This window comes from Malaclemys terrapin, chromosome 15 (genome assembly GCF_027887155.1).
Source record: "Malaclemys terrapin pileata isolate rMalTer1 chromosome 15, rMalTer1.hap1, whole genome shotgun sequence".
In the NCBI taxonomy this organism is placed as follows: domain Eukaryota; kingdom Metazoa; phylum Chordata; order Testudines; family Emydidae; genus Malaclemys; species Malaclemys terrapin.
Window position 1 is genome coordinate 10,714,792 of NC_071519.1, and position 25,081 is coordinate 10,739,872.

The window sequence follows — 25,081 nt, forward strand, 5'->3', positions numbered from 1 at the left end:
CAATTGTCTATTTCCCCCTTAGGGGAAAAATTGTCTCAGTCCCAGTTTGCGCTCATGTTGCTTCAGGTTGTGCTGGATAACAGAAAATTTTTCTACCATTTTCCTCACCTAAAATATATTGAACTATAACAAAGATCAGGAACAGGGGTAGGGAAAAATCTCACCCTCTGTAACATCAGAAGAAGATAGGATGAATTAGAGGGATTCACTCCTTCCCCGTGACTATCACAATCCCCCTTCACCCCAGCAGTTTTCACTTCTGTGTCAGCCATAATAGAGTTTATCCTCCCCATATGCAATCTCTCCGCTTCCCAAAGTGTCACATGATGCAGTGTTCTCTGCTGTCTGTGCTAGCTATCACACTTTGATTCTCAATCAATCTCACTGGGGCTGGAGATTGAAGTGTCAGAGAGTTGGAGGGAAAACATGAATGGATCCCAAACACAAAGTAATTGCTTTTAATCCCTGTTTCTGTCTCTTGGGAAAGCTGCTTCTGACCTTTTTCCTGCTTATCTGGGAGTTTTGTCTACAGATGAGAAGGTTGGCTGTTTTCCCCCATTATGATGATGCCAATGGTCTTGTAAATAACATGACTTGATAATAATAGGGTGGTGTTGGGTGAAGAAGGTTTGAATGCATCAGAGGAGAATTCAGTGCAAGATTCTGTTTTTATTGTGAATCATCAGATTAACCTGCTCTGGAATTTCATTTTATATGAAACTGAAAGTGTCTTATTACTCCTTGGGGAATTCTGCACCACTGCGCATGCGCAGAATTCATGTCTGTCACAGAATTTTTTTTCCTGCAGAAAATACATTCTGCCTGAGAAGTGCTGCAATTCCGCCTTTTTCCCACCAGAGCCTAGTGTGGCACCAGAACAGCCACAAGCGTGAATGCACCCTGCTGTTCTGGCACCACAGCAGCCTCTGGTGAGCCAAAGGTGAAAGTGCAGCACTTCTCAGGTAGAAAGTATTTTCTGTAGGGAAAAAATTGTGTGCATGCAGTGGCGCAGAATTCCCACAGGAGTAGATGTTAATCACAGCAGCCTGCCCATGAAACCAGGTTAGGACAGAAGAGTGGGGCATATGGGGCTTCTGGTGGGGGTCACAGACTGGAGTTCAGAATGGCTAGTGGGAGGACAGACAGGGGCACGGGCTCAGGAGTTACTGGGGAGACAGCATTGAGCCAGAGGCTAAATAGGAGTGGGGGTGCAAGGCCACATGGGGACAGGGGAGAGGGGCTGCCGGGACACATGGGGATGGGGAGGCAGCTGCAGAGACTCATGGGTATAGGGAGCGGTGCAGGGACAGGGGAAAATGTGCCTGACTGAATGGGAGCAGCTCGAGGTCAGTCAGGGTCTGCATGGGGAAGGGTCTCCCTAACATACCTTCCCCCAAAAAATACCTGTTCCATACTTCTCCCACACACACCCAACAACCCTCCAAGTTCACTCCAGGCTCCTTCCTTTCTCTCAGCTCTTCCATTATCCCTGACTCCTCCAAGCCTTTGCACTGCTTCTGAGGGGGTGGGAAATAAGTTTCTGTGTTGTCGTTTAAATGAATTACTCAAAGTTCTGTATTAATATGCCTAGTAAGGAACCTATTTGTCAGAAAAATTACCAGAATCTTTTTCTGTCTGTATTGTTACAGACATACTTGCTGATAGGTATTTTGAAATAAATTACAAAAATAATTCAAACTGGCATGATTATATTATGTTATTTTAACAAATAAAATATGCAGAATTTTTAATTTTTTGGCTCAGAATTACTCCAGGAGTATCTTATGCCCCTCTGTGTTGTGGGTTTTTCTTTCCTGAATGCTATTTGGTTACATGATTGGATATTAATTTTATTTGACAGGATGTAGCTCAGATTTGTTCCAGACTTTGAGACAAAGGACCTAGGGGTCACAGTGGACGAGAGGCTGGATATGAATCAACAGTGTGCCCTTGTTGCCAAGAAGGCTAACGGCATATTGGGCTGTACAAGTAGGGGCATTGCCAGCAGATCGAGGGACATGATCATTCCCCTCTATTCAACATTGGTGAGGCCTCATCTGGAGTACTGTGTCCAGTTTTGGGCCCCACAGTACAAGAAGGATGTGGAAACACTGGAAAGAGTCCAGCGGAGGGCAACAAAAATTATTAGGGGGCTGGAGCACATAACTTATGAGGAGAGGCTGAGGGAACTGGGATTGTTTTGTCTGCAAGAGAGAAGAATGAGGGGGGATTTGATAGCTACTTTCAACTACCTGAAAGGGGGTTCCAAAGAGGATGCATCTAGACTGTTCTCAGGGGTACCTAATGACAGAACAAGGAGTAATGGTTTCAAGTTGCAGTGGGGGAGGTTTAAGTTGGATATTAGGAAAAACTTTTTCACTAGGAGGGTGGTGAAGCACTGGAATGGGTTACCTAGGGAGGTGGTGGAATCTCCTTCCTTAGAGGCTTTTAAGGTCAGGCTTGACAAAGCCCTGGCTGGGATGATTTAGTTGGGGATTGGTCCTGCTTTGAGCAGGGTGTCGGAGAATAACAGAGTTCTCACTTTTTGTTTGGGTACAGCAAGTCAGATACTTTATTTTCTCTCTATCAATTGCATAGAGGGAGAGAGCTAAATAGGTCTCTTCACCGGTAAACAATTACAGCAAGCATTTATACCTTTTGTTACAGACAATAATAAGCAACAGCTGCATTTTGTTTATACATATGTAAGCAGAGTCAGGATGAGCTCTACCCTGACATCTGGTGGTGAATTATGGCGAGTGTGGAAAAGAACTCCAAGGGCTGATCTCGTTTGCATAGGCACACCCACTCGCCTGGCATGAAACAACAGCAACTCAAAGTGGTTACTTTGGCTGGTGTGGGATCCCCAGTTTTCTCTGTTATTGGGGCAGGAAGAATAAAGTTTTGTTACCCTGATTCTGTGAATCAAGGCCAGTGGAACTGTTGTATGACAGAAGGACTGAGTGAGTCCTTCACCATTACCTAAGTAGCACTTGCTTGACAAGGGGCATGGGTTACAAAATGCAGTGAATATAGAGAGAGGATGGGGACAGGTATTTGTATCTGGTGGTATGGGCCCCCATCTGAGGGCTTGACAGACCAATTGCACTATCTTCTCTCTCCACTGTTGAATGTCAGAGCTAACTTTGATTTCATTAGGAGTCTAGTTATAGGCTGCTGAGCTGAATTCACTTTGGGCCAATGGTGCACTAGCACTGGAGCTCTCCTACTATGAGCTGAAATTGCTAAGAGCCGAAATCACAAAAGAGCTAAAGTTATTAAGAGCTGAAATCACTGGGTGCTGTGTTAACTAGTGGGGGAGCCTGAAGCTATATTGCTAAGCAGCTGGTGGAGCAATTTGTGGGGATGACTGGAGGAGCAGCGAGCGGTGCGGAGCCTTGCGGGGCCGGTTGGAGCGGCCCAAGGAACAGCGAGCGGAGCTGTTTGCGGGGACAGCTGGAGTGGCTCACAGGTCGGTGAGAGGAGCGGAGCAGCTTGTAGAGCGGAGCTGTTTATGGGACGGCAGGAAGTGGACTGGCTCGTGGTGAAGGCTGTGGCGGAACCCCACGGAGAGATGGCCAGCTGGCCTCGGATCACGTAAGGAGCCCCTTAACACCCTGCGTGCCCCCCCTTTTACTCTGGGGCTGCACTGACCAGGGACAGAGACTTTGGGGTCTGTTGGACTTTTGGGACTTTGGGTGGTTGCTGGACCCAAGAGATTTTGGGGGTGTTGGACTTTGGGGACTCTGGGTGATTTTTGGGTTGCTGGATTCAAGAACCAAAGGGAAAGGACACAGCCCAATTTGCTGGGGTGGGTTTTTTGCTCATGGTTTGTGTTATGAATCCTGTTTGTGGTGTTTTTCCAATTTAATGCTGATGTCATTTACCTCGTGTTATTAAACATTTTTTGTTACACTCAGACTCCGTGCTTGCGAGAGGGGAAGTATTGCGTCTTAGAGGCACCCAGGGGGTGGTATGTAATTGTCCCAAGTCACTGGGTGGGGGCTCGAGCCGGTTTTGCATTGCGTTATTGAAATGGAACCCCTAGATACAGAACCCGGCCCTTGTTGCTGCAAACTTAGGTGGGCAGAAGGATTACACATAGGTTATTTTGATATTTTGTTTTGCTTACTAATGTAGACTCTTAGTCTACATTCCATATTATTTACACATTATTTACACAAGGTCGCAACAACTTTTTACACAGTTCTTTTCCACTTACCTTACACATTTTTTGCTTTTACAAATCTCGCGTTATTAGGGTTACACGTAGCCTGACTTTTGCTAACAAACTGTTATACATTGCATTTTCTTTCTGTTAGTTCTTTTTTTGCTTTTACAACCCCCCCTTTTGTACTACTAGTACAACAAACATTTTCAAATTTGTATTTGCATTAAGTTTTGGAATTTAGATTTTACTTTAGATGCTTTAACCTTAGGAGTTTTGATTGGATGTAATGACAATGCGTGATGAGCATGGACATGAAAGGTACTACTATTATTACATTTTTTACAACAACAACAACAACAACAACAACAACATAATTTTAAAACTAACTAATAGCAACACACGCAATAACATTTTCATAGCAATAATATGATGGGGTTGTTCAATTTTAGTTATAAAGCAAAATACATTTTACTTAGTACATAAAGTAGACACTTTATAAGCATACTTTTTAACTTCATATATATTTTGAAACATGAATTTGCCCTTGTATTTCAGAGATTTTCTGAACCTCTGGTAACAGTGAAAGCAAATTCTGAAATTGATTAGGCACTAAACTAGTTTAATAAAAGGGTATTTGGAACGTAAGGGCTACTTGCAAAATTCTATCTGCAGGCCAGTAAATAATATGATTGCCTGCAGTGGTAATGAGATTAAAATGTATGTTTTGCAATGTGGTGGCTTTAACATACACACAGCTATTATTAGCTTGAAAAAGTAAGTGTTCTGTTAGGGTAGTTTCTTGTTCCCTACCCTTCCAGCAAACGTAGTTATGAAGAGTAACAACTTTTTCTGGGTTTAGTTTACGGATACACTGAAGCTGTGGGGGTTTTAACGGCCAAAATGTTTATTGACTTCCTAACCCCATTTAAATGTCAGATGTAATTTTAGGAGCACTAACTAAAAATTGATTGGGCATACCAGGTAGTTTAATTTTTCAGATGTTTTGGTGAATTACCCAATTCCACATGCATTTTTTCCACGGACCCGGCAGGATTCGGTATGTGGGAGCCCACACACCCCCAACTGCTCCATATGCTTGGAAGGAGCACTGAGAACGTCTGCACTTTTACCCAGAAAGTTTTCAAGTATGTTTTTATGGCCACAGATTAGATGGTACTCCTGATGTGTTTGTAAGGGCAGTGGGCCAAGCCTGATGCTCTAGATCATTCCGAATGGCCATTAGCTGGTTATTCAGGAAATTCTGAATTTTGAACATGCTAGATTTTACTGCAATGCCTTTTTAGCCTTAGTGATATTTAATACTATTTTTGTTAGCAACTTCTGGGTCATTGAACTAAGGGCGGAAATAACATGTAACTCACCAACTCCAGCCTGTACCTGGGTTAGTTGTGCCCCACAAACAAGGCCAATGGCCTTCTTTAGTTGCCCCAATTTTTTATTATGTTTTTGGTTTTTAAAAATATTTTAAACTGCTGCTGCACTATTGGCCCCATTCCAAAGGGATCCGGTCAAGTTTTTTTTTTTTTTTTAGAAGAAATAACCCAAGCTCTCTGTTGTGCTAATTTAATGACAGCCCTCTTTGAAGAATTTGGGTATGTAGAGGTAATTTGGAAACTGGATAAGGGCAATGAAAATTTAACAGTTCCTAGTGTAGTGTTAATTACAGTTTATTGATATTTTGATACATTTTTTTGGGTGTAATACTATACCATATTTGTTGGTTGAACACCTTTATGTATTTCCAGGAGGCATTGATATTAATGGCATAAGAAGGGGTGTATTGCATTAAGGTACAGGTCACATTATTAGTCACTGGAATAATTTTTATGCAGGTAAAATTTCCAGTGGCAAAACAAACTTTTTGGGTATTTGTTTAATTGTTTACTAATTGAGTGACCAAATAACAATAAGGGCCTCTTTTATTTAACACAGTGCAAATTTTAGGAACATTCGCTATAGAACCCATTAATTGCAATTACAGATTCTTGGGGTTTACTGGTAGTGATATTATATACTTTTATTTTCACTGATTTTTTTTTATTTAATTGTTCGCTTATATGGGATATCCTGAACCTTAAAAAATATTTTTTTAAACAGTATTTAAATAAATTACTAAAGTGTGAAGGCCTTGGCCATTGGTTTTATCAAATATATGGCATTGTCTGTATTTGGATGTGTTACAGGGGTAATAGTGTAATGGAGGAGATGGCAGGGGCAATGGCAACAAGTGCCTTTGGTACTTATCATTTAAAATCCAATTAGGGAGGCAATACATCCTGAAGGACTTATCCAAAACACAGGGCGCAGCCTGTAGAATAAACCCCAAAATTTAATTAATAACACGTTTTCAAGCATGGGTCCCACAAGTTTTTTTCTGCCAGTATATAATTTTTTGGTTTTTTACCAGGGTTAGTTTTTAATGTTTTTTGTAGTTAGGAATTCCTGGACTTTGGTGGTTTCAATGAAGCAAGTGTTTCTTTTCTTTTTTTTTCTGAAACAGTTATGGTTTAGCATTATACAGGGGAGAGGTTACTAGCACATTGCCCTGTAATGGTTTTGCGTTTTTTAAAAAAAAAATTAAAGGCACAGTAGGTCTGTCAGTGGACAAGGGAGAGGTTACTAGCACTTTACCTTGGTTTTTTTTCCTTTTTCCTGATGTTCAGAAGGCACAGCAGAGCTAAAAGGAGAAATAAGTTTATTAGTCGGAGAGTTCTTCCGAGGTGGAGGGGTCTTTTTACAGTGAGAAGCATGGGTCCAGGTAGGCAGTCCTTGGCACTTAACCTGTCGTTAACAGGACTTGGAAAGGGCCTTTCCAGCATGGAGCCAAAGCAGTCTTTTGTTGATGGACTTTACATAGACTTAGTTTTCTGGTTTCAATGAATGGCAGGGCTACTAGGGTCTTTGGGTAGCACTTCTTTTGTCTGTGAGAAAAGAAACCTAACACATTTCATTAATGCCTGGAAGTGTTTTGCAGATTTTATAGTTGCTTGGGCACATTTAGGCCCCCCTTTTTTGGTTGTTAGCCAAGTTTTAGCTGTGAACAATGTTTTTGGATGGGGCCAGCATTTTATTTTTGGACTGAGCTTGCTAGCTATACTTTTTTTTTAGTTAACTTGTTTTTTGTTGTTGTTTTTTGTTTGTTTGTTTTTGGCTTTTTTTAACCTACAAAGGAAACTTTTACTTTTCACTTATACACCTTTTCCCAACAATGAACACATACACATTGCCATTATACAGTACATTAGTTTTATTACTTAATGTATGCCATGTACACTCTTTTAGTCAAATAACTTTATTACAGAGCTTTGGAGCAACAAACCAGGACAAGCACACCCACTTTTGAGGAGTCCATTTGGTACAACCTCTGGTGTCCAATAGCTTTTCCTTTTTTCCATCCTTTGGCTAGAAATCTGAGGTGGCCAGAAGGATCCCATGGGCAATATGGGGAGTGGGTTAACCTTTCATATCCTTGCTTCCAAAGACTGTTGGTATGCAAATTTTAACAACAATTTTTTAATTAAAAAAAATCTGGCCAATGAAGTTTTTTTTTTTTACTTAAGCAAATGTAATAGACTTTAGTATATCACATTTTTCTGATTTATCCAAACACTTTGTATTCCAAGTTCAATAAAACAAGTATTTGCTTTTTGATTGAACCCTTCTATTTAATTTTGAACTAGACTGTCCTATGAAAATATTAAACACAACAATTCTGGCCACAAGACAAACACCACAAGACAGGACATAGAACACAAAAATAATTCCTATTGTACCAGTAAATGCATGGTACATTGAATGCTGTTCAGCTGGCATCCGTTTTCTCTGATGATCTGAAAGACAAAAGAACAGAGGTTTACCCCTTTTGGGCAGTTAGTTATTGCTTACAATATTTTTGATATACACATACTCTTGTTGATTTTAGGCAAAACAGAGGAATTATTTTTTTTGTATTTGTTTCATAGGCAGCCCAGGTTTCAGTGGCTTTTACCTTATTAGTTAGAAAATTGCATTAATACAGATGCTTTCTGGCTTGCGTTCAGATACAAAGCTATTCACAGCTTAAAGATTTTTACTTAAAAATAAAAGGACACAATTAACTTTTTCAGACTTTTGATTGCCTTTTACTTTTAACTTTTGCTTTCAAACACCCAGTGATCTGAAAGAGACGACACAACCTATATTGGTAGGTTTGCATTTCTTTTACCTCTGCTACAATATACACTGCACGTTCCAGGGAAAATGCACATTTTTTTCACAATTTAATTTTTACAACACTAGCCACATTAATTTTTACACAAGGTGTAACTATTTCTTTTTTGAACACCGGGTAAAGGCCATTTACTTAACATATAATTCAAAGGGCTATCCTTAGAGGGTTTTACCAGAGACCCACCCATCTGCCTGCTGACACTTTAACAGAGAATTGCACAGAGAACAGAGGGAATTATGGCCTAATAGGATCTTATTAGAGGAATTTTTAGTAATACTGACCGCTACAGGGGACGGGACAGAAGGATTCCAGTTTGACCTCAGAGCTTTATTGCACGTGATGGCTTCCACTTTGAGGAATTACGAATGAGAGGCTCAGTTTCGTTTATACACCTAACGCCCAAATGTATATGACAGAAATTTATTAACCGGTTAACCAAAACAGAACCAAACCAGAACCAGATAGTGTTTCCTTATCCTATTAGGACTCACCTTATTGGAACACGAACCCCAGGGGCTGTGGTGAAGCAGAGAAAAGGGGCGAAACACCCCGTTGGTGCCGTTCCCAGTTCGCCGCAGCCATCTGGAGTCCAATGTCTGAGCTAGGAGAGTTCCGGCGGAGTTGCCAGAAACTGTTACCGAAATATCGGGTCCACCTAGCTGAGAGCCAATAACAGCCAGACAGGGATAAGGAAGAGTTGCTTTATTTTGCAGAAGAAAGGAGAGCTTTGCACCTTGGTACAAAGACTTTGTTTTACACACATTTTACCATTTCAATTATTATCCTGGGGATTTGAAATCCCCATGCTTATAATTACTTACATCCCAGCCAGGGCTTTGTCAAGCCTGACCTTAAAAACATTTTGGGGGGGGGGGGCGGGTGTTAAGGGATAAAGTAGAGTCTTTTGCTGGAGCAAAGGGAGAATTTTTTGTAGATGAATTTTAACCCAGTGACAAACCCCCTTCCTAGGTCCCAACTCTGCAACCTCCCAACATGCTGGAAAAGCTCCCAGATATCCTGGGACAACCTCCACCCCCCCCTCAGTCTGGCCCGTTCTCTGCTGTAAACCCCCTGTCCCGATCCCAGACCAACCCCTGTCCCAGCTGGGTCCGTGGCAGCCACAGCTCATTGAGGAGCTTCCCTGTCTGGTTCTCCTCAGTGCCTGTGCAAAAGCAGCTCCTAATTTCTTCCTCGTTAGTATAGGGGTGAGTTTTCCTGCCTGTCCCGTAGGAGACTGGTGTCTGATTCCTCAATGGGAAAGCCACGCTTTGATGCCAGGTCTCACTGCTGCAAATTATTCCAGAATCTGGGAAGAAAATCACAGTAGCCCACAATCCCAGCACTGGTAGCTCTTTGCTGTCACTGGGACATGTTGTCACAAGTCTGTCCCTGCTCAGTGTGCAGGCAAACATCTCTGTGTTTTCTCTGCTGTTCATGGTGGGGAGTTGCCCCATTTATAACATTTCTTGCTGGGAGGGGGAGGGGAGAGAGCAGAGGTGTTTTCTCTATTTCTTTCCTCTCCTTTTGCTGTTCCTCCCTGGCATTGCAGGTTGCGCAGTGACCCCTTTCCAACCCCCGGGACTCTGGAGCCTTTGGAGCAGAAAGATCCCATGAGCTCAGCAGTGAACAAGGGACATTTCCACCACCCAAGAGACCCCAGCCTGAGACTAAAGGCAGCTCTGGGCTTTGCCTCTCTCCCTTGACCTGGGATCAAGGTCATGAGGCCTTAGCCCTGCCCCCTGGGTCTGAATTAATATCCCATTTCCCACTATGTGCTTGGAAAAAACAAATGTTTCAAACCCGAGTGGAGTTAATTCAGTTTTCAGCCAGAGTCCTTCCCCTTCATTCCTTAGGGCATTGTCCCACCATGTGGGTGTTTCTTTTCCCTCCTCAGTTTCACACAGAGAAACAATTTCCTTTGCACTGATCCATGAACAGCAAAATCTTTCCCTGGGAGACGCTCTCCCATTGACTTACCTTACTCCTCTTGTTCCGGTGGAGTACCAGAGTCAACCGGAGAGCGCTCTGTGGTCGATGTAGCGGGTGACCCACTAAATTAACCCCTGCTGCATCGATTACAACAGCATCAATCCCCTGGTAAGTGTAGACATGCCATAAGGGAGTCCATTGACACTGCTGTATTTATACCAGTAGAACACCCCATGGGGACACTAAGGCCTTGTCTACACTACAGGAGAAATTTGATCTAAGCTACACAATTTGAGTTACGTGAATAGCATAACGCAAATCAATGTAATTTAGATCTACTTACCGTGGGGTGCACATTATGCAATGTCGACTGGAGGGATCTCCCATTGATTCCCCCTATTCTTTTTGATCCGGTGGAGTACAGAATTCACTAGACCCACTAAATCGACCGCCGATGCATCGATCACCACTCGTAGATCCCCCAGTAAGTGTAGCGAAGCCCTCATTCTCGTAGAAGTGGGGCCTGTTCTCAGTTTAGCTGATATCACCTTGGAAGACAATTAAGCTATAAGAAACCCACTTTTAGTCTGGGATAAGAGAGGTGAGACCAGCTGCCTCCACCTCTCTCTCTCCTCCCCCTACACCTCTCAGGAGCTCTCCCCTCAGCACTCAGGAGAAGCCATTCTCTAGAACAGTGTTTCTCAACCTTTTTGATACCAGGGCACAGGCAGATTAAGATTTATTGGGGCCCTGGGCACAGACTGGGGAGCAGGGTGTGGTCTCACAAAAATAGTTGTGCTCTGGTGAGACTGAGCAGGTGTGGGGATTGGGCAAACTGTGGTGTTTATATGCATTTATAAACTTTAATATAACCCTAATTTTAAAATCACCCATGGCCTGGGAATATAACAGAAACTCTTTGAAAGTGGGTGTGTCCTTCATAATCCTCAAGATCACTGGCTCCAATATTCCATTATCAGAGGGAATAGAGCTCAGTGGCAGAGCATTTGACTGCAGATCAAGAGGTCTCTGGTTCAAATCCAAGTGCTCCCTTAAGAGTTTTTATTAAATTAAAATATATTTTCATATCCATCTCCAGTATGTTCAGGAGTTCCACTGAATGGGTATGTTTGAAAGGAATTTAAACACTCGACATTTTCCCCTGTTCAAATGTATAAAAACTTAGCACACCCATCCATCAGCTGAAATCAGTTCCAATCCTCTGAGTCTGTAGTTTGTTTTCTTACCAAATGTAATCCAAATTAGTCCATTCCTCCCCGTATTCAATCTGTGACCAAATATTAGAATGAGGCAGAGTACTGTGAAAGTACCATAATCCAAATAAAGTAAAAGCGAGGATTAATCAAAGCTGAGATGTAGACAGTCTATTGTACAGCTGGTAAAATAACTACCTGTTACAGATTAAAACTTTTCTTTGTGCGCAAAACATGAATTGGGGCTCTAATAAATGGCACCCTTCCTTTAACACAGATCATTGTTTTTTGTAACTTTCAGATGCATTCATAGGGCAGCTATTTAGAGGCAATGTGCTTCTATTTCATGATCAGCAGCAGGTCTCTGTAAGTTTACCGAGCATAGAGCTGGGTGTGTCTGCATCTAACTAATTGCAGGGTTAGTATAATACCAGATAGTTAATTGAACAGTCTTACTTCTCTAGTCTCACTTTCTGGTCTCATTGAACCCTTGGTGGAAAAGGCTAGGGATTTCCCCCACTTTATTTTCTCCTAAGGACTGTGTGATCTTGGGCATGTTACTTTAACTTCCCTATGGGTCAGGAAAATACCATCTCTTTGAAATGTGTGGGGAAGTGAGCTGTTTGGATAACCAATTAATTACTAAAGAAACAAACTCTTGGGAAGTAGCTGTAATTTGTCCCCAAACCTTTCTTTGTTCGCATATGGTACCATGGAATCTCTCCAAGAGGGCAGAGTTAAGGTTATCTGGGCATGTACCTTCAGTCTCTATTCCCTGCATTTCCAGAGTTTGCATTTTGCTGAACTCAATGTTCTGGATGTGTACGAGATACCTCTGGGGGAACCTTAACTCTGTGTTAACAAAGCCTATTGTTACTGACAAATAATGAGACTAATCGCTCACTGCTGTAATTCCACTGACTCCAGTGTTCTTGTTCCCCATTTCTGGTTCCAAGAAAATAAGGACATTAAAATAACCTTCAGAACTAACATGCTGTGAGAAAGTGGAAGTGTTGGTAGCTCAAATAATTCAGTGTTCTCTGTGTGAGTGTGTGTTTGCATGGGCACGTGCATGTAAAAAGCACAAAACATTAATTTATACCATCTTTCTTAATTCCTTTAAATATCATGTAGTACATTAATTATATCAAGTGGATTGTTCAATGCAATGACTGTTTTTATGCATTGCCCAGAACATATTTTTAGAATTATTTAAATTATTTAACTCATCTAATTGAACATAAAGGTGTTTACTATATTCTGTTAAGTGTGTTAGTAACTCAAATAATTAACAACCCTGGGTTTAGCAGGCCAATGCTCAAACCACTGAGCTATCCCTCAGTCAAATAATTAAGTTATTTTCCCTGTGTGGGTGTGAGGCACAACACATTAATTTAGTAATGCTGAAAATGTTCCCTTCTCCCTCCAGAACTGCCTTGGGATCACCTTCCCTTTGTAAATTAATCAACTCCTGTGTCTGTATGACAAAAATATCGTTTCTATGAAAAAAACGTTGTTTATTTAAAAGGACTGACACCGAATGGCCACACGATGGAGCCACAGCATCAGGAATGCAAAGCTCATTGATTATGACAAGGGATTGAACTCAGCTTCCCTCTGGCCACAGACAGATTTGTTTTTCTCTGAGAGCCAAACATAAGCTTAAAGAAATGTCTAGAGCTGATGAAAGGAGACTTTGGGATTGATTTCACTTGTAAAAACCACAGTGTTTGTTGGTATAAATAGCACAGGGGCTGGCCAGAGAATGGAGACAGAGTCCCTGACTTGCCTGGTAGCAAAGCCTGGCTTCCCAGCTGCAATTGGATATGCCGCACATCTGCAGTGCTGATATAAGTAGCCCAGCCTGGCCCTTTTGGGGTTTTGTGCCTGGCCCAGGGCTGCTGGTAGAAGTGCTGATGCCATGAATGGCTGCACAGTGCTGTGGCATGATGCCCACATACCCTACACCAGGGTCATTCTATCCCCCAGCTCAGATGCAAGAACAGGAGTTAGTTTCACATGCCTTTTCTTCAGGCTGTGATCTGAGGCACCCTGCTCTGTGGGAGGGATCCCGGCAGCTCAGACTCAGGGCTGGAACAGGCCCCTGATTTAGCCAGTGGCCACAGGGTTTCCAACACTCTGATGTCTCAGACAATCTCTCTCTCCCAAAGCCTCAGGCCCGTGGCCCCAGGGAAGGCTCCTGCAATGCCTCTGCTCCTTTCGCACTCTACAGAGAGGAGCAGAAGCCAAGACTAGAGCTAATCCATGGGCATGGGGTACTAAGCAGGTGCCCGGAGTGTTTGCCCCTCCTGGGCATTTTGCCAGAAACATTAGGGGCACAGTGTGAGGCAGGATCCCAGGCCAGGACCCAGAGCTGGGGCAGATTCTCTCCCCAGAGAAAGGGGCTGAATGGGAAATGAAGATCCGGGCCTTGGTACCAACATGAACAAATGCCCCCTCATAGTCCATAGAAACCTGGATCCTACCCTGAATCCTACTGCCGCTCCCACTGCCCACAGCTCAGATCCCCCCTCAGGGTTAAACACATTGTGACATTCTCTGGACTGAAAAATAGCTGTGTCCCCTCAGTACTCCAACCTGGGATGCCTTTTACACTGCCTCGCTGTGAGTGGTACCACTCACATCCAGCCTCCAGCGTGTGGAGAACGTAAATAAGGAAGTGTTATTTACTCCTTCTCATAATACAAGAACTAGGGGGCAGCAACTGAAATTAATAGGCAGCAGGTTTAAAACAAACAAAAGGAAGTATTTTTTTCACACAATGCACTGTCAACCTGTGGAACTCCTTGCCAGAGGATGTTGTGAAGGCCAAGACTATAACAGGGTGAAAAAAAGAACTAGATAAATTTATGGAGGATAGGTCCATCAATGGTTATTAGCCAGGATGAGCAGGTATGGTTTCCTAACCTCTTTTTGCCAGAAGCTGGGAATGGGTGACAAGATGGATCACTTGATGATGACCTGTTCTGTTCATTCCCTCTGGGGCACCTGCCATTGGCCACTGTCGGAAAACAGGATACTGGGCTAGATGGACCTTTGGTCTCACCCAGTATGGCCGTTCTTATGTTCTTATGTAAGTCAGCCCCAGTTATGCTATCTGAGTGCTATGGCCAGCCACTCTGAATCACACTGCAGAGCGACACAAGCAAGTTTCCAGTCCCAGACTTTTCCCCAGAAATGCGTGTTTTATACTGTCCAGCACTCTTCTGGATAGTACAAGCTCATATAAAGTCTTTATATTAATCAATGACAATGAGATGTGCAGCACTGTTATCCCACATGGAGTTTCCCACACACTTTAATCCAAACACACTGGTCTAGATAAAACAATAAAACAAGTGTATTAACTACAGAAAGACAGATTTTTAAGTGACTACAAGTAATGAGGCATAAAAGTCCGAATTGGTTACAAAGCTATAAAAGGTAAAACACAGGTAACACCAAACTCAACAAACTGAGTGACTTCAAGGCATACGCTGACACAGTTTTACCAGTTGAGTCAGTGTTCAGGGAGGCTCTCCCCCTCAGTCCTTGCTCCTTCCTTTGTTCTTCAGATGTTCATGATGTTGTGGGTAGAGAGAAAAGGAGGGAGACCATGTGCTGCGTTTTGCTTTCTTCTTTTATAGACCCCTTTCTTGTGCAAGAGTCATCTCCAGACAAAAAGTCTGTTTGGGAAGGAACTTCAAGCTGCTTCTTTGTCAAGATGCAGATTTTTGCTCACACCCTCTTTCCTGCTGATGAATGGCCACTTAATCAGGTGATGGTCCATTTGATCTTTTTGTCACCTGGCTGGGGCATTGGCTAGCCTTTTGTCTCTGGAGAACTGTTTGTAGACTACTATAACTTTACATACAATGTTGTCATACATATTTTACCAGGACAATAATGATCAGCCAATTATGAGCTTTTAAATGATACCTTATAAGGCATACTTTGTAGAAACTTTGACATAGTCCAGTAAACGGGTGAACAGACTGGGATGCACACTCCATGGAGTCACCCTGGGCCCACTAACTGCCCCTACCCCCACTTACCAGTGACATCTCCTAGAGGTGACTCCTTCCCAGCCCAACATGCAAGGAAGCAGTCAGATGGCTGGGGTGGAGGGGAGAGCTTTCTCCTTTGGCCCTTGCAGATGGGAGTTGGGGATCAGTCACATCTAGGTTCAGAGTCACCATTGCCACTTCCTGCAGCTCCCATTGGCTGGGAATGGTGAACCGTGGCCACAGGGAGCTGAGGGGCTCCATGCCTGCAGATGCTCCAGGTAAACAAAATGACAATGTATTAGATATTCAATGTAATGATTCCATAGAGTTTAAAATCATCAAATTTTGGTGTAGACCTGTTTATAAGCCGACCCCCATTCTTTGATGCATCACTTTTTTACCAAAAATATTTGGCTTATGAACGAGCATATACAGTATAAAATGTCCTAGTAACATCTCCATTTTGCATCTTTCCTGCTCTAACCTCTGGACTATGAACTTATACTAATGGGAACAGTCTAACCAAGGGAGTGAGGACCTTCCAATCATTTGGAAGCAACCAGAGACTTAACAAGCCAGCAGTTTATGCCATCACTGCTTCAAGCCGGATTCAAGAACTTGGCAATTATTGTATGTATTTGATTCCTTTAAACAACTCTTACCTCTTTCTTTTCTCTTATAATTAACATTTAGATTTTAGATACTAAAAGATTGGCAACAGCATGATTATTGGATAAGATCTGAGTTATATATTGACTTCGGTACATGGCTGGTCCTTTGGTTGATGAAATTGGTCTTAAATAACCACTCATCATTAAGTCTAGTGTCTGAGTGTTGAATCCAAAACTGGAATACTTAGGGAGGCTGCATTTCTGACTTCTTGTTACCCAGTGTGGTGAGACAGAAGTTTACTTTTGTTTCTAGTTTGGTATATCTTACAGAAGAATAACCACCAGTTTTGGGGTGTGTCTGTGCTACTTCTCAGCAGTTTGTCCTGAATATGGTATTTTCAGATGTGACCCACTGAGGCAGGGTGACAACTCCCATTACTCATGGGACAATGGAGTTAACAGAAAGGACAACGGGATCCACCCCAAAATGGGGCAAAATGCAAAAGGCAAAAATTGGCAACTCATCTGGACAAGTTGCAGGATGACAGAGATGCAAATGGTTCGAACAGCACTAAAAGTTACTACATGGTAATTAGTAAAAGTATTAAAGAAAACAAAATGTTTGAATAGCCCTACAGTTTTTCCTGGTATTTATCTCCCTTGCAGATTCTCTGATGATAGATAAGGGCTGAGTTCCAAGTGAAGCTTTTCCCACACACAAAGCATTCATAGGGTTGCTCATCTTTGTGGATTTTCTGATGCGTAATAAGGTGTGAGCGCCGAGTGAAGCTTTTCCCACACTCACAGCATACATAGGGTCTTGTCCCCATGTGGATTCTCTGATGTGTAGTAAGGTCTGAGCTCTGAGTGAAAGTTTTCCCGCACTCACAGCACTCATAGGGTTTCTCTCCTGTGTGGATTCTCTGATGCGTAATAAGGTGTGAGCTCCGAGTGAAGCTTTTCCCGCACTCACCGCATTCATAGGGTCTCTCCCCTGTGTGGAGTCTTTGTTGCGTAGTAAGGTCTGAGCTCTGAGTGACCGTTTTCCCACACTCACAGCATTCATAGGGTTTCTCACCTGTGTGGATTCTCTGATGCGTAATAAATTGTGAGCGCCAAGTGAAGCTTTTCCCACACTCACTGCATTCATAGGGTCTCTCCCCTGTGTGGAGTCTTTGATGCGTAGTAAGGTCTGAGCTCTGAGTGACGGTTTTCCCACACTCACAGCATTCATAGGGTTTCTCACCTGTGTGGATTCTCTGATGTGTAATAAGTTGTGAGCGCCAAGTGAAGTTTTTCCCACACTCACAGCATTCATAGGGTCTCTCTCCAGTGTGGATTCGCTTATGTATAATAAGGTCTGAGCTCTGAATGAAGGTTTTCCCACATTCACAGCATTGATAGGGTTTCTCACCTTTGTGGCTTTTTTGATGCGTAATAAGGTGCGAACACCGAGTGAAGCTTTTCCCACACTCACAGCATTCGTAGGGTCTCTCCCCCATGTGGATTCCATGATGTTTTATAATGGCTGAGCAGTGACTAAACTTTTTCCCACATTCAGTGTGTGTATTTTTACTCTTTCCCCCAAGGGTTTTCTGGTGGGCCGTGGTTTCCTTGAGGTCCTTCTGAGTGCCCCAGAAATAAATTAATTTACCCATTTTCTCCTCTGGCTGGTTTCCCTGCTCCCTCTCTGGTTTGTGCTGAATCTCACAGACTTTTCCCTGCTCATGACTCCTGGACACATCCCCTTTGTATCTTTGCAATAATGCTCCATGTGATTCCACTTGCTCAGCATCTTCTTGATGAGACTTCTGCTTCTCATTCTCACTCACCATCACATCACCTGCTGGGACAGAGATAGAGACAGAAACCTCAAACAGGATGGAAAGGGGAAGACCAAACCAAAATAAGTGCTGGAGAGGTGTCAAATAAAAATCAGAAACGGAATTTCCCCAAACTTCCCCCAAAGGGGAGATGGGAGGAAATCAATTCTGCCTTCATATCCCATACACATTCTCAGTGGGAAGGGAGGAAGCTACTGTGAGGTGTCAGTTAGGATCTGTAGGAAGCTGTGAGCTATATCTTCCTTAGGGATATGACACTTGCTGGGGACAATCCTGAACTCAGAGCTCCCAAAGCCTTTGTAGGGAATCCCAGATGTTTTCTTCAGGCACTTACACATTCCGAGTAGGTTTCATGTTTCCTCACCTGTGCAGGTACCTCTCAGGATCTCTCTTTCCTCTGAACCCTGGAGGTCTGGGACCCACGGCTCTTCCCTTTCTTCCAGCTGGGAGATCACATCAGGTTTGGAAACTGGAAAGCCTGTTCAGATGAGAGAAAACAAATGAGATCAGGTGAATTCATAAGACTTTGTCGTAAAAAATAGTCTATTAATTGAACTCCAGTCCTTAGTAAACGAGTGAAATCCCAGGGCCAGCTCCCCAGGTCCTCAAAGGTGCAGAACTCTTTGCTTATGAGGGATTGAATTACCCACATATTGGCTGGGAATACGCACAGACAGACACTGTGAAAGTCTGTAACCCTATATTCACTCCTCAGCAAAATTATGATATATTTTGTACAATATATACCTTGTGAGGTATCATTTGAACATTATCATCCTGTTAAAATATGTAGCAACACTGTACGTAGTTATGAGATTTTACTGTATGACGTTACTGAGAATGTTACAATTCTGGAGAGCCGCCACAGACCAGTTTCTCAGAGATAGCAAAGCTCCCACCTGGTCAAATGGCCATTCTCTGGCAGGAGAAATGTGTGAACAAGAAATTTACATTCCATCACAGGGACGGCTTGAAGCTCACATCGACAACACCTGGAGCCTGTCACCATGATTCAGCTGAAAATTGAAGATGTTTCTAGTACATAGGACTGAATTATAAAAAGCGATGAGGAAAATGTTTGAAACGCACTCTCTCCCCTTTTCTCTCTATTCATGATATCAACAAGACCTGAAGAACTGAACTGGTGCAGGAGAGGGGGTTGGGGCAGTCCTGGCTGAAAGGAAAGCCAGACTGTCACAACATGTGGTGAGAGAAAGAGATTTGCTTTGAATTCATTTCAGCTTGTTAAGTTAGACGTTCATTTGCGTTTCATCTTTTATTTCTTTTGTAGCCAATTCTAACTTTTATGCCTCATTACTTGTAGTCACTTAAAATCTTTTCTTTCTGTGGTTAATAAACAAGTTTTATTGCTTCATCTAACCAGTGTGTTTGGATTAAAGTGTGTGGGGAAACTCCATTTAGGATAACAAGGCTGATGCATGTCATTTTCCACTGATTAAATGATAGACTTTATACGAGCTTGTACTGTTCAGTCATGTGCTGCACATTTCTGGGGGAAGTCTGGGACTAGAGAATTTGCTGGTGTTCTCCTGGGGTGTAATTCATGAGTGGCTGACTAGCAGCACTCACTTAGCTGGAAGTGAGTTACATGCTGGAAACTGTGTGTTAACTGGCCAGGAATGGCTGTTCTCTCAGCCCATGTTGGAGAACTAAGGGCACATATCTGTTCAACAGTTCAGATTGTACCCTGGGTAATGTCACAGACACTCATCATCATCGTCTCCTAAAATATAGAGAAGCTAAATCCATGTCCCAGAAAGTGAAGACTCCAGACAGAGGGAAAAAGTCTCCCTGCAACTGCTTCTTGCTAACAAAGAGGTCCAGAGACAATGCGAGAGTCCTGGAGAAGCTGGGAACAGTCAGCATGGGCTGGTGGGGTTCAGTGGAGTAAGGAACAGAAAGGGCATGTATATTACCAAATGCAGGATCTCAGCAGCATTCAAGGGCAGGAAAGCACATATTGCGGCATTAGGGAATCTAGGGAATCCGGTGTAATACAAGGGAGTATGAAAATCCCTGGGTGTGGAGAACACTGGGAAATTAGAAGCTATAATTCAAGAGCAACAGACTCTAATTTGTCTGAAAAACCAGAATGTGAAAAATAAGAATCAGGCCCCATGACTTCAGGGATTCAAGGAGCCTGCAGAGAACAGACATTGTGGCTACTGCAGATGGGGAGCAAGACTCTCCGTGTCTCAAGAAGTTTCACTACTCCACTAAGCCATTTTTTCATTTTGGAGTGCAAGCCAGATGAGTGAGGAGTTGTGTCATCTATAACCCTGGGTGACTTTCAATGTTCTGCTGCTGTAGCTGCCTTTTCTGGATGCTCCCAGTCAGCATTCAAGGACGTACTGAGTGTCTGTTTGATAAGTGATCCTGGACCAGCAGCTGTGATTCCATCAGTCTGCTTGTTACACCCTGGCACATTCTGGCTTCCACCAGCCTTAGATACACCTGGCAAGAGATCGCAATACCCCCACTCCTGAATTTTTCCAAAACCATGTGCTCCGCCATGAGTATTTTTCCTGGACCACTCAGAGTAACAAAGATTGTTTGCTTCTCAAAAGAGACAAATGGCCCATCTTATCGCTTTAACTGGAGTTAGCTATCACCTGAATTAAAAGACAGCAGTGGATTCGTTTTGATTAAAAGTATAACAAGTTTAGTAACACAAGCATTTAAAGTGAGTTCAAGCATAAATGAGAGTCAGATATGGTTACCAGGAAGTGAAAGTGAACAATGCTTTCTAGAGACTAGGACCTAACAAAACTATAGTCCTGGTTCAAGGTAAGATGCTTACCACACTACTTTCCAGCAAGATAGCAGCCCATCCCCTTGCCCAATATTTCCCTCAAATCCAAAGTGCTTGGTTCCTTTGTCTTAAGTGAAAGATAGAGTCAGAGAATCCCACGTTCTTTTGTATACTTCAGTGAACCTTTACAAAAGGGAGTTTTCTGAAGGGAGTTTGAAAGGGAGTTTTCTGGAGGTTCCCCTCCAAAGTAAATTTCATTCAAGCTGTGAGGAAGAAGGACTGGAGTCTAGTGCTGAAGGAAGTTCAATGCTGGTTTCTTCCCCTGCTGGTGTTTGCTAAAATGGAATTTGGTCTGTTCCTGAGATATCCTCCCCTGCCATGAAGCTGAGTGGTTACCTCTGCACCTTGTTAGTGTGATGGGTTTGTTTATTGTTTATATAAATTGCATTCCCATTGTCTCTTAATGTACCTTGAAAGTGCCTTCAAGGTGGCAGAACCACCTGCCTTTGTCTAGGGTAGGGTAACTTCAACCCTGGCTGGCAGACACGCTTTAAGAACATCATTCCCCAGCTATCTGTAATCTTGCCTTTATCCTCCATACATACACCATGCAATAATATTAATGAACATCATGTCAGTAGCTTTCTGTGATATCTTTCATGACACCTTTTCAATACAGATGAAGACATTAGTGAGTTAGGGTCAGGCCAGCTGAAACTCACTATCAGATACCATGGAGCCCCTTCCCCCGGGATGCTCGGAGGTTCACAGACATAACCAAGGAAGTGCATATTTGTGCCAGGCCTGCTGGGTAAGTCCAGCGGATACCCAGGACGTTGTAGCCCCGGTCTAGTCCAGGAGAAGGATAGTTGTAGAATTCCAGTCCAGGAGAGGAAAAGACAGGTGGCCTGACACCTGTGGGGCGAAGGGGCGCACTGAGAGAGAGCAGGAAGGGGACAGGGTGCAGCTAGCCTTCTCACTCATTATGACACCCACTCCCCTTCATCCCACTGCTCTCACCCCTCTCCACCTTCTTCAGCCCCAGGAGCACCTGCTCCTTGTGTTCTGTCCTCCCCTCCCATTGCCCACAGCCTTCCTCACTAGAGCTTCCCCCAAATTTCCCGCTGCATAGCCACTTTCCGTCTCACCTTCCCACTGCCCCAAGTCGTCTTTGCTTCTGACTCCCAAGAGCTCCTGTTCCCTCCCTCCCATTGCTAGTTCCCCCATTTCCTGGAGCAAACACTACCCAGCCCCCACCTCCCCTTTACTCCCACCAGCACCACCCCTTGACATCCTGACCCTTCCCATTGCTTCCAGCCCCCTTGCATCACAACTCCCTACAGAACTTACTCCATGGTACATCTCCTTCCCACTGCCCCCAGGCATCCCAGCTCACAGGAACTCTTCACCCCAAACCTATCCCCCACCAGCCTACCTCCATCTGGACACTCCTCTGCTCTCCAACACCCTCCCTCCCACTGCCTGGACCCTCCCAATTATTGTTATTTATTATTTATATTATCATAATGCTCATATCCCCAGTCATTGACCAGGATCCCATTGTGCTGGACGTTCTCCAGACACAGAACAAAAAGACAGTCCCTGCCCCACGGAACTGACAATCTAAGAATAAGACAAGAGACAGATGGGATCAGACAGACAGATGGGGGAGGTGCCCAGTTTGTACGCTGAGCCAAATGCTAATGAAGAGATTGTGAAATCTGCAAGAGAAGAAATGTACATGACAAAAATCAACAGCAGGATCCAGTTTTCAAGAGAAGATTATGGCATGTTGGGGTACATTTGGGTGTACGGAAGTAGACTCTGCATCTTTCAACACAGAGGCAAGCTGACTGCGTGACTTTTCTCATGAACAGAAGATGTCAGCCAAGCCTGGCTGTAAAATGCTGGAAGGACTTTGCATGAGCATTGCTGTATAACATATGAAAGGATCCAGTTACGTAAGTATGACACTCTGTACCTCAAAGCAGCACCTTGGAGCCCCCATATTCACCACTGTCATGTGATTATATGTTTTGTACAAAGCTGACCCAGTGACGAATACATTCGCTGCTGACACAGTGGCATAGGGAGGGCCCGGGTCCCCCAGCCCAAGCCAACAACCAACCCCTGGATGGTGGCCCTATTTGATGGTGGCTGCTGGTCCAGGCTCCCCTGCCCATGGTCACCAGGCCAGGCTGCCCTCAATCTGAGGATAATCCCCCTAACAGGGTATACCTGCCCACAGTCATTCTTTCAATAAGGACAAAGGAGCACCCATCACTTGCCAGACAGGCATTAATGGCTCCTCAACACCCATTCCACTATCCCAGAGGCTTCTCAGAGAAGGCTTGTATGCCATGTGAGCAGACTAACCCACATCACAGCAAGGATCTTTCTAGCAGCTGGAAGAAAGTATAAAAGAGGGAGAATTACATCATCAATTGGCCGGCCTCTCTCCCTCCCTCACCCCCCCAATCTCAAAACCTGGAAGAAGGTCTGGAAGACACAGACTTTTAACTGGGGAAGATTGGTCCCAGTCTGGAAGGGCGTCCAGTCTTGGTACTGAAGAACTGTAAGCTGCTTTTACCATCTGTTAGGTTGAGAGTCTGTGATGCAAATTTTACTTAGTCTGTTTAAGTTAAGAATTCAGACTGTAAATATACTTTTATTTCTTTAGGTAACCAACTCTGATCTCTATGTCTGCTACTTATAGTCACTTAAAAATCTACTTGTCTGTAGTTCATAATTCTATTTTATATTTTACCTAAAACAGTGTGTTTTTGGGTGAGATGCTTGGGAAATCTCTGCTCAGTTTACAAAGGCTGGTGTATGTCCATTCCACATTGAGGGAATGGCGAACTAAGTAATGAGCTGACAGCGGCCAGCGCAAGATGGAACAGTTCTGGAGTGTAGGTCTGGAGCTGGGGGGAATTGGATGAGGCCTCTCTACTGATGGTATGTGAGTGGCTGGGAGATCATTCATGTAACTCAGTTGGGTGTGTCCCTACCTGTGAACGGCTGAGTAAGTGCAGTGCCTGTCAGAGGCTTCTATATTGACATTAATATCACAATGTGAGAGGCAGCCCAGGCTGGTGGGTTTGGAGGGCTCAGCGGTTCCACACCAGAGACCCTGTCACAGTGAGCAAGGTGAAATGCACAGATAATTGTTCAGAGTGAGAGTTGCACATCTGGTGTAGAGATTTTAAGTGAGACTGCAAGTATGCTAGCTGAGAACAGTCAAAGAGAAGGTTACCAGTTTATTTTCTGTTTGCTTATTTTGAGAAAGGGAAGTAGGAACAGAAAAAGCAGAAAGATGGGCAAGCGCGATGCAGTTGCAAAGTTATAACTGTACAGACTGCAGGTGGCAGAGAGAGAGAAAACATCAGTAAATCTTGGAGCTAAAGGATCTGGAAACAGGGGCTGAGGAGTTAGCACATCAGCAAGCCCTAGAGCTGAGGCCCAGAGACTACCCATGGAGGATAAGGAAAAAGAGCAGAGGCATCAATTGGATGTGCTAGAAAAGCAAAACCAGAACCCTTCCAGACCACTGATTCCGACCTCTCCAGAATTCCACAAATGGGAATAATTGGGTCCTGCGTGCAAAGAGACAGACGATGTTACAGAATATTTCACTACCTTTGAGAGGCTGTGTGTGATTCATGAGATTCCCTCAGACAAGAAAATCCCCACTTTGGTTGCAAAGTTAACTGGTAAAGCTCTGAATATGTTCACTGAAATGCCAATTCAGGATGCTTTAGATTACTGTAAATTCAAAGAAATGGCTGTGAAATTATTTCAGATCACCCCTGAAACATATACGGTGAAATTTAGGAAGCTTAAGGGAAATGCTGGTATGAGTAATGGGGAATATGTAACCAGGATGAAAAAAATCAAGAGGCAAAAATGGGTGAGGGAAAAGGGGTTGAAAGTTTTGAAGAAATGTTTGACCTTGTTGCTCAGAAGCATTTCCTAAACATATGTATAGATGATGTGAAAGTGCCTATGGGACAATAATGTGAAAACTGCATTAGATATTGTCTCTAGCTGATGCCTTTTAAGCAGACCCAGGTATCTATTGAGTGTAAACCACAGAAAGAGGGGGTTAAACCTGGTGGGAAGCAGGGCTCCCATTTTACCCCTGGGAAAAAGGAGGGTGGCTGAGAGGCTGGGCACTCACATCCTCAGAACCATCCCTCTAATCCCCATCCCAAATCTTCTGTTAAAAACAGAAGAGCCCAAAAGGTGCTATCCCTGTAATTCCACTGATCGCCTGAGGAATGAATGCTCTGTGCTGGGAG

General features: G+C 43.6%; 2 protein-coding genes across 3 annotated transcripts in view; both read right to left on the minus strand.

Moving 5' to 3' along the window:
* The window catches only part of LOC128823014 (zinc finger protein 436-like), a 446,052-nt gene that overhangs the window by 50,148 nt on the left and 370,823 nt on the right, over window positions 1–25,081 (minus strand). The window lies entirely within an intron of this gene.
* The window catches only part of LOC128823366 (zinc finger protein 436-like), a 36,335-nt gene continuing 26,085 nt past the window's right edge, over window positions 14,832–25,081 (minus strand). The window contains exons 3-4 of the mRNA XM_054005610.1: window positions 18,372–18,485; window positions 14,832–18,006 (exon numbers count right to left, since the gene is read on the minus strand). Coding sequence (XP_053861585.1) covers window positions 16,796–18,006; window positions 18,372–18,485 — 1,325 coding nt within the window. The 3' untranslated portion in view covers window positions 14,832–16,795. The remainder of the gene's footprint in view (window positions 18,007–18,371; window positions 18,486–25,081) is intronic.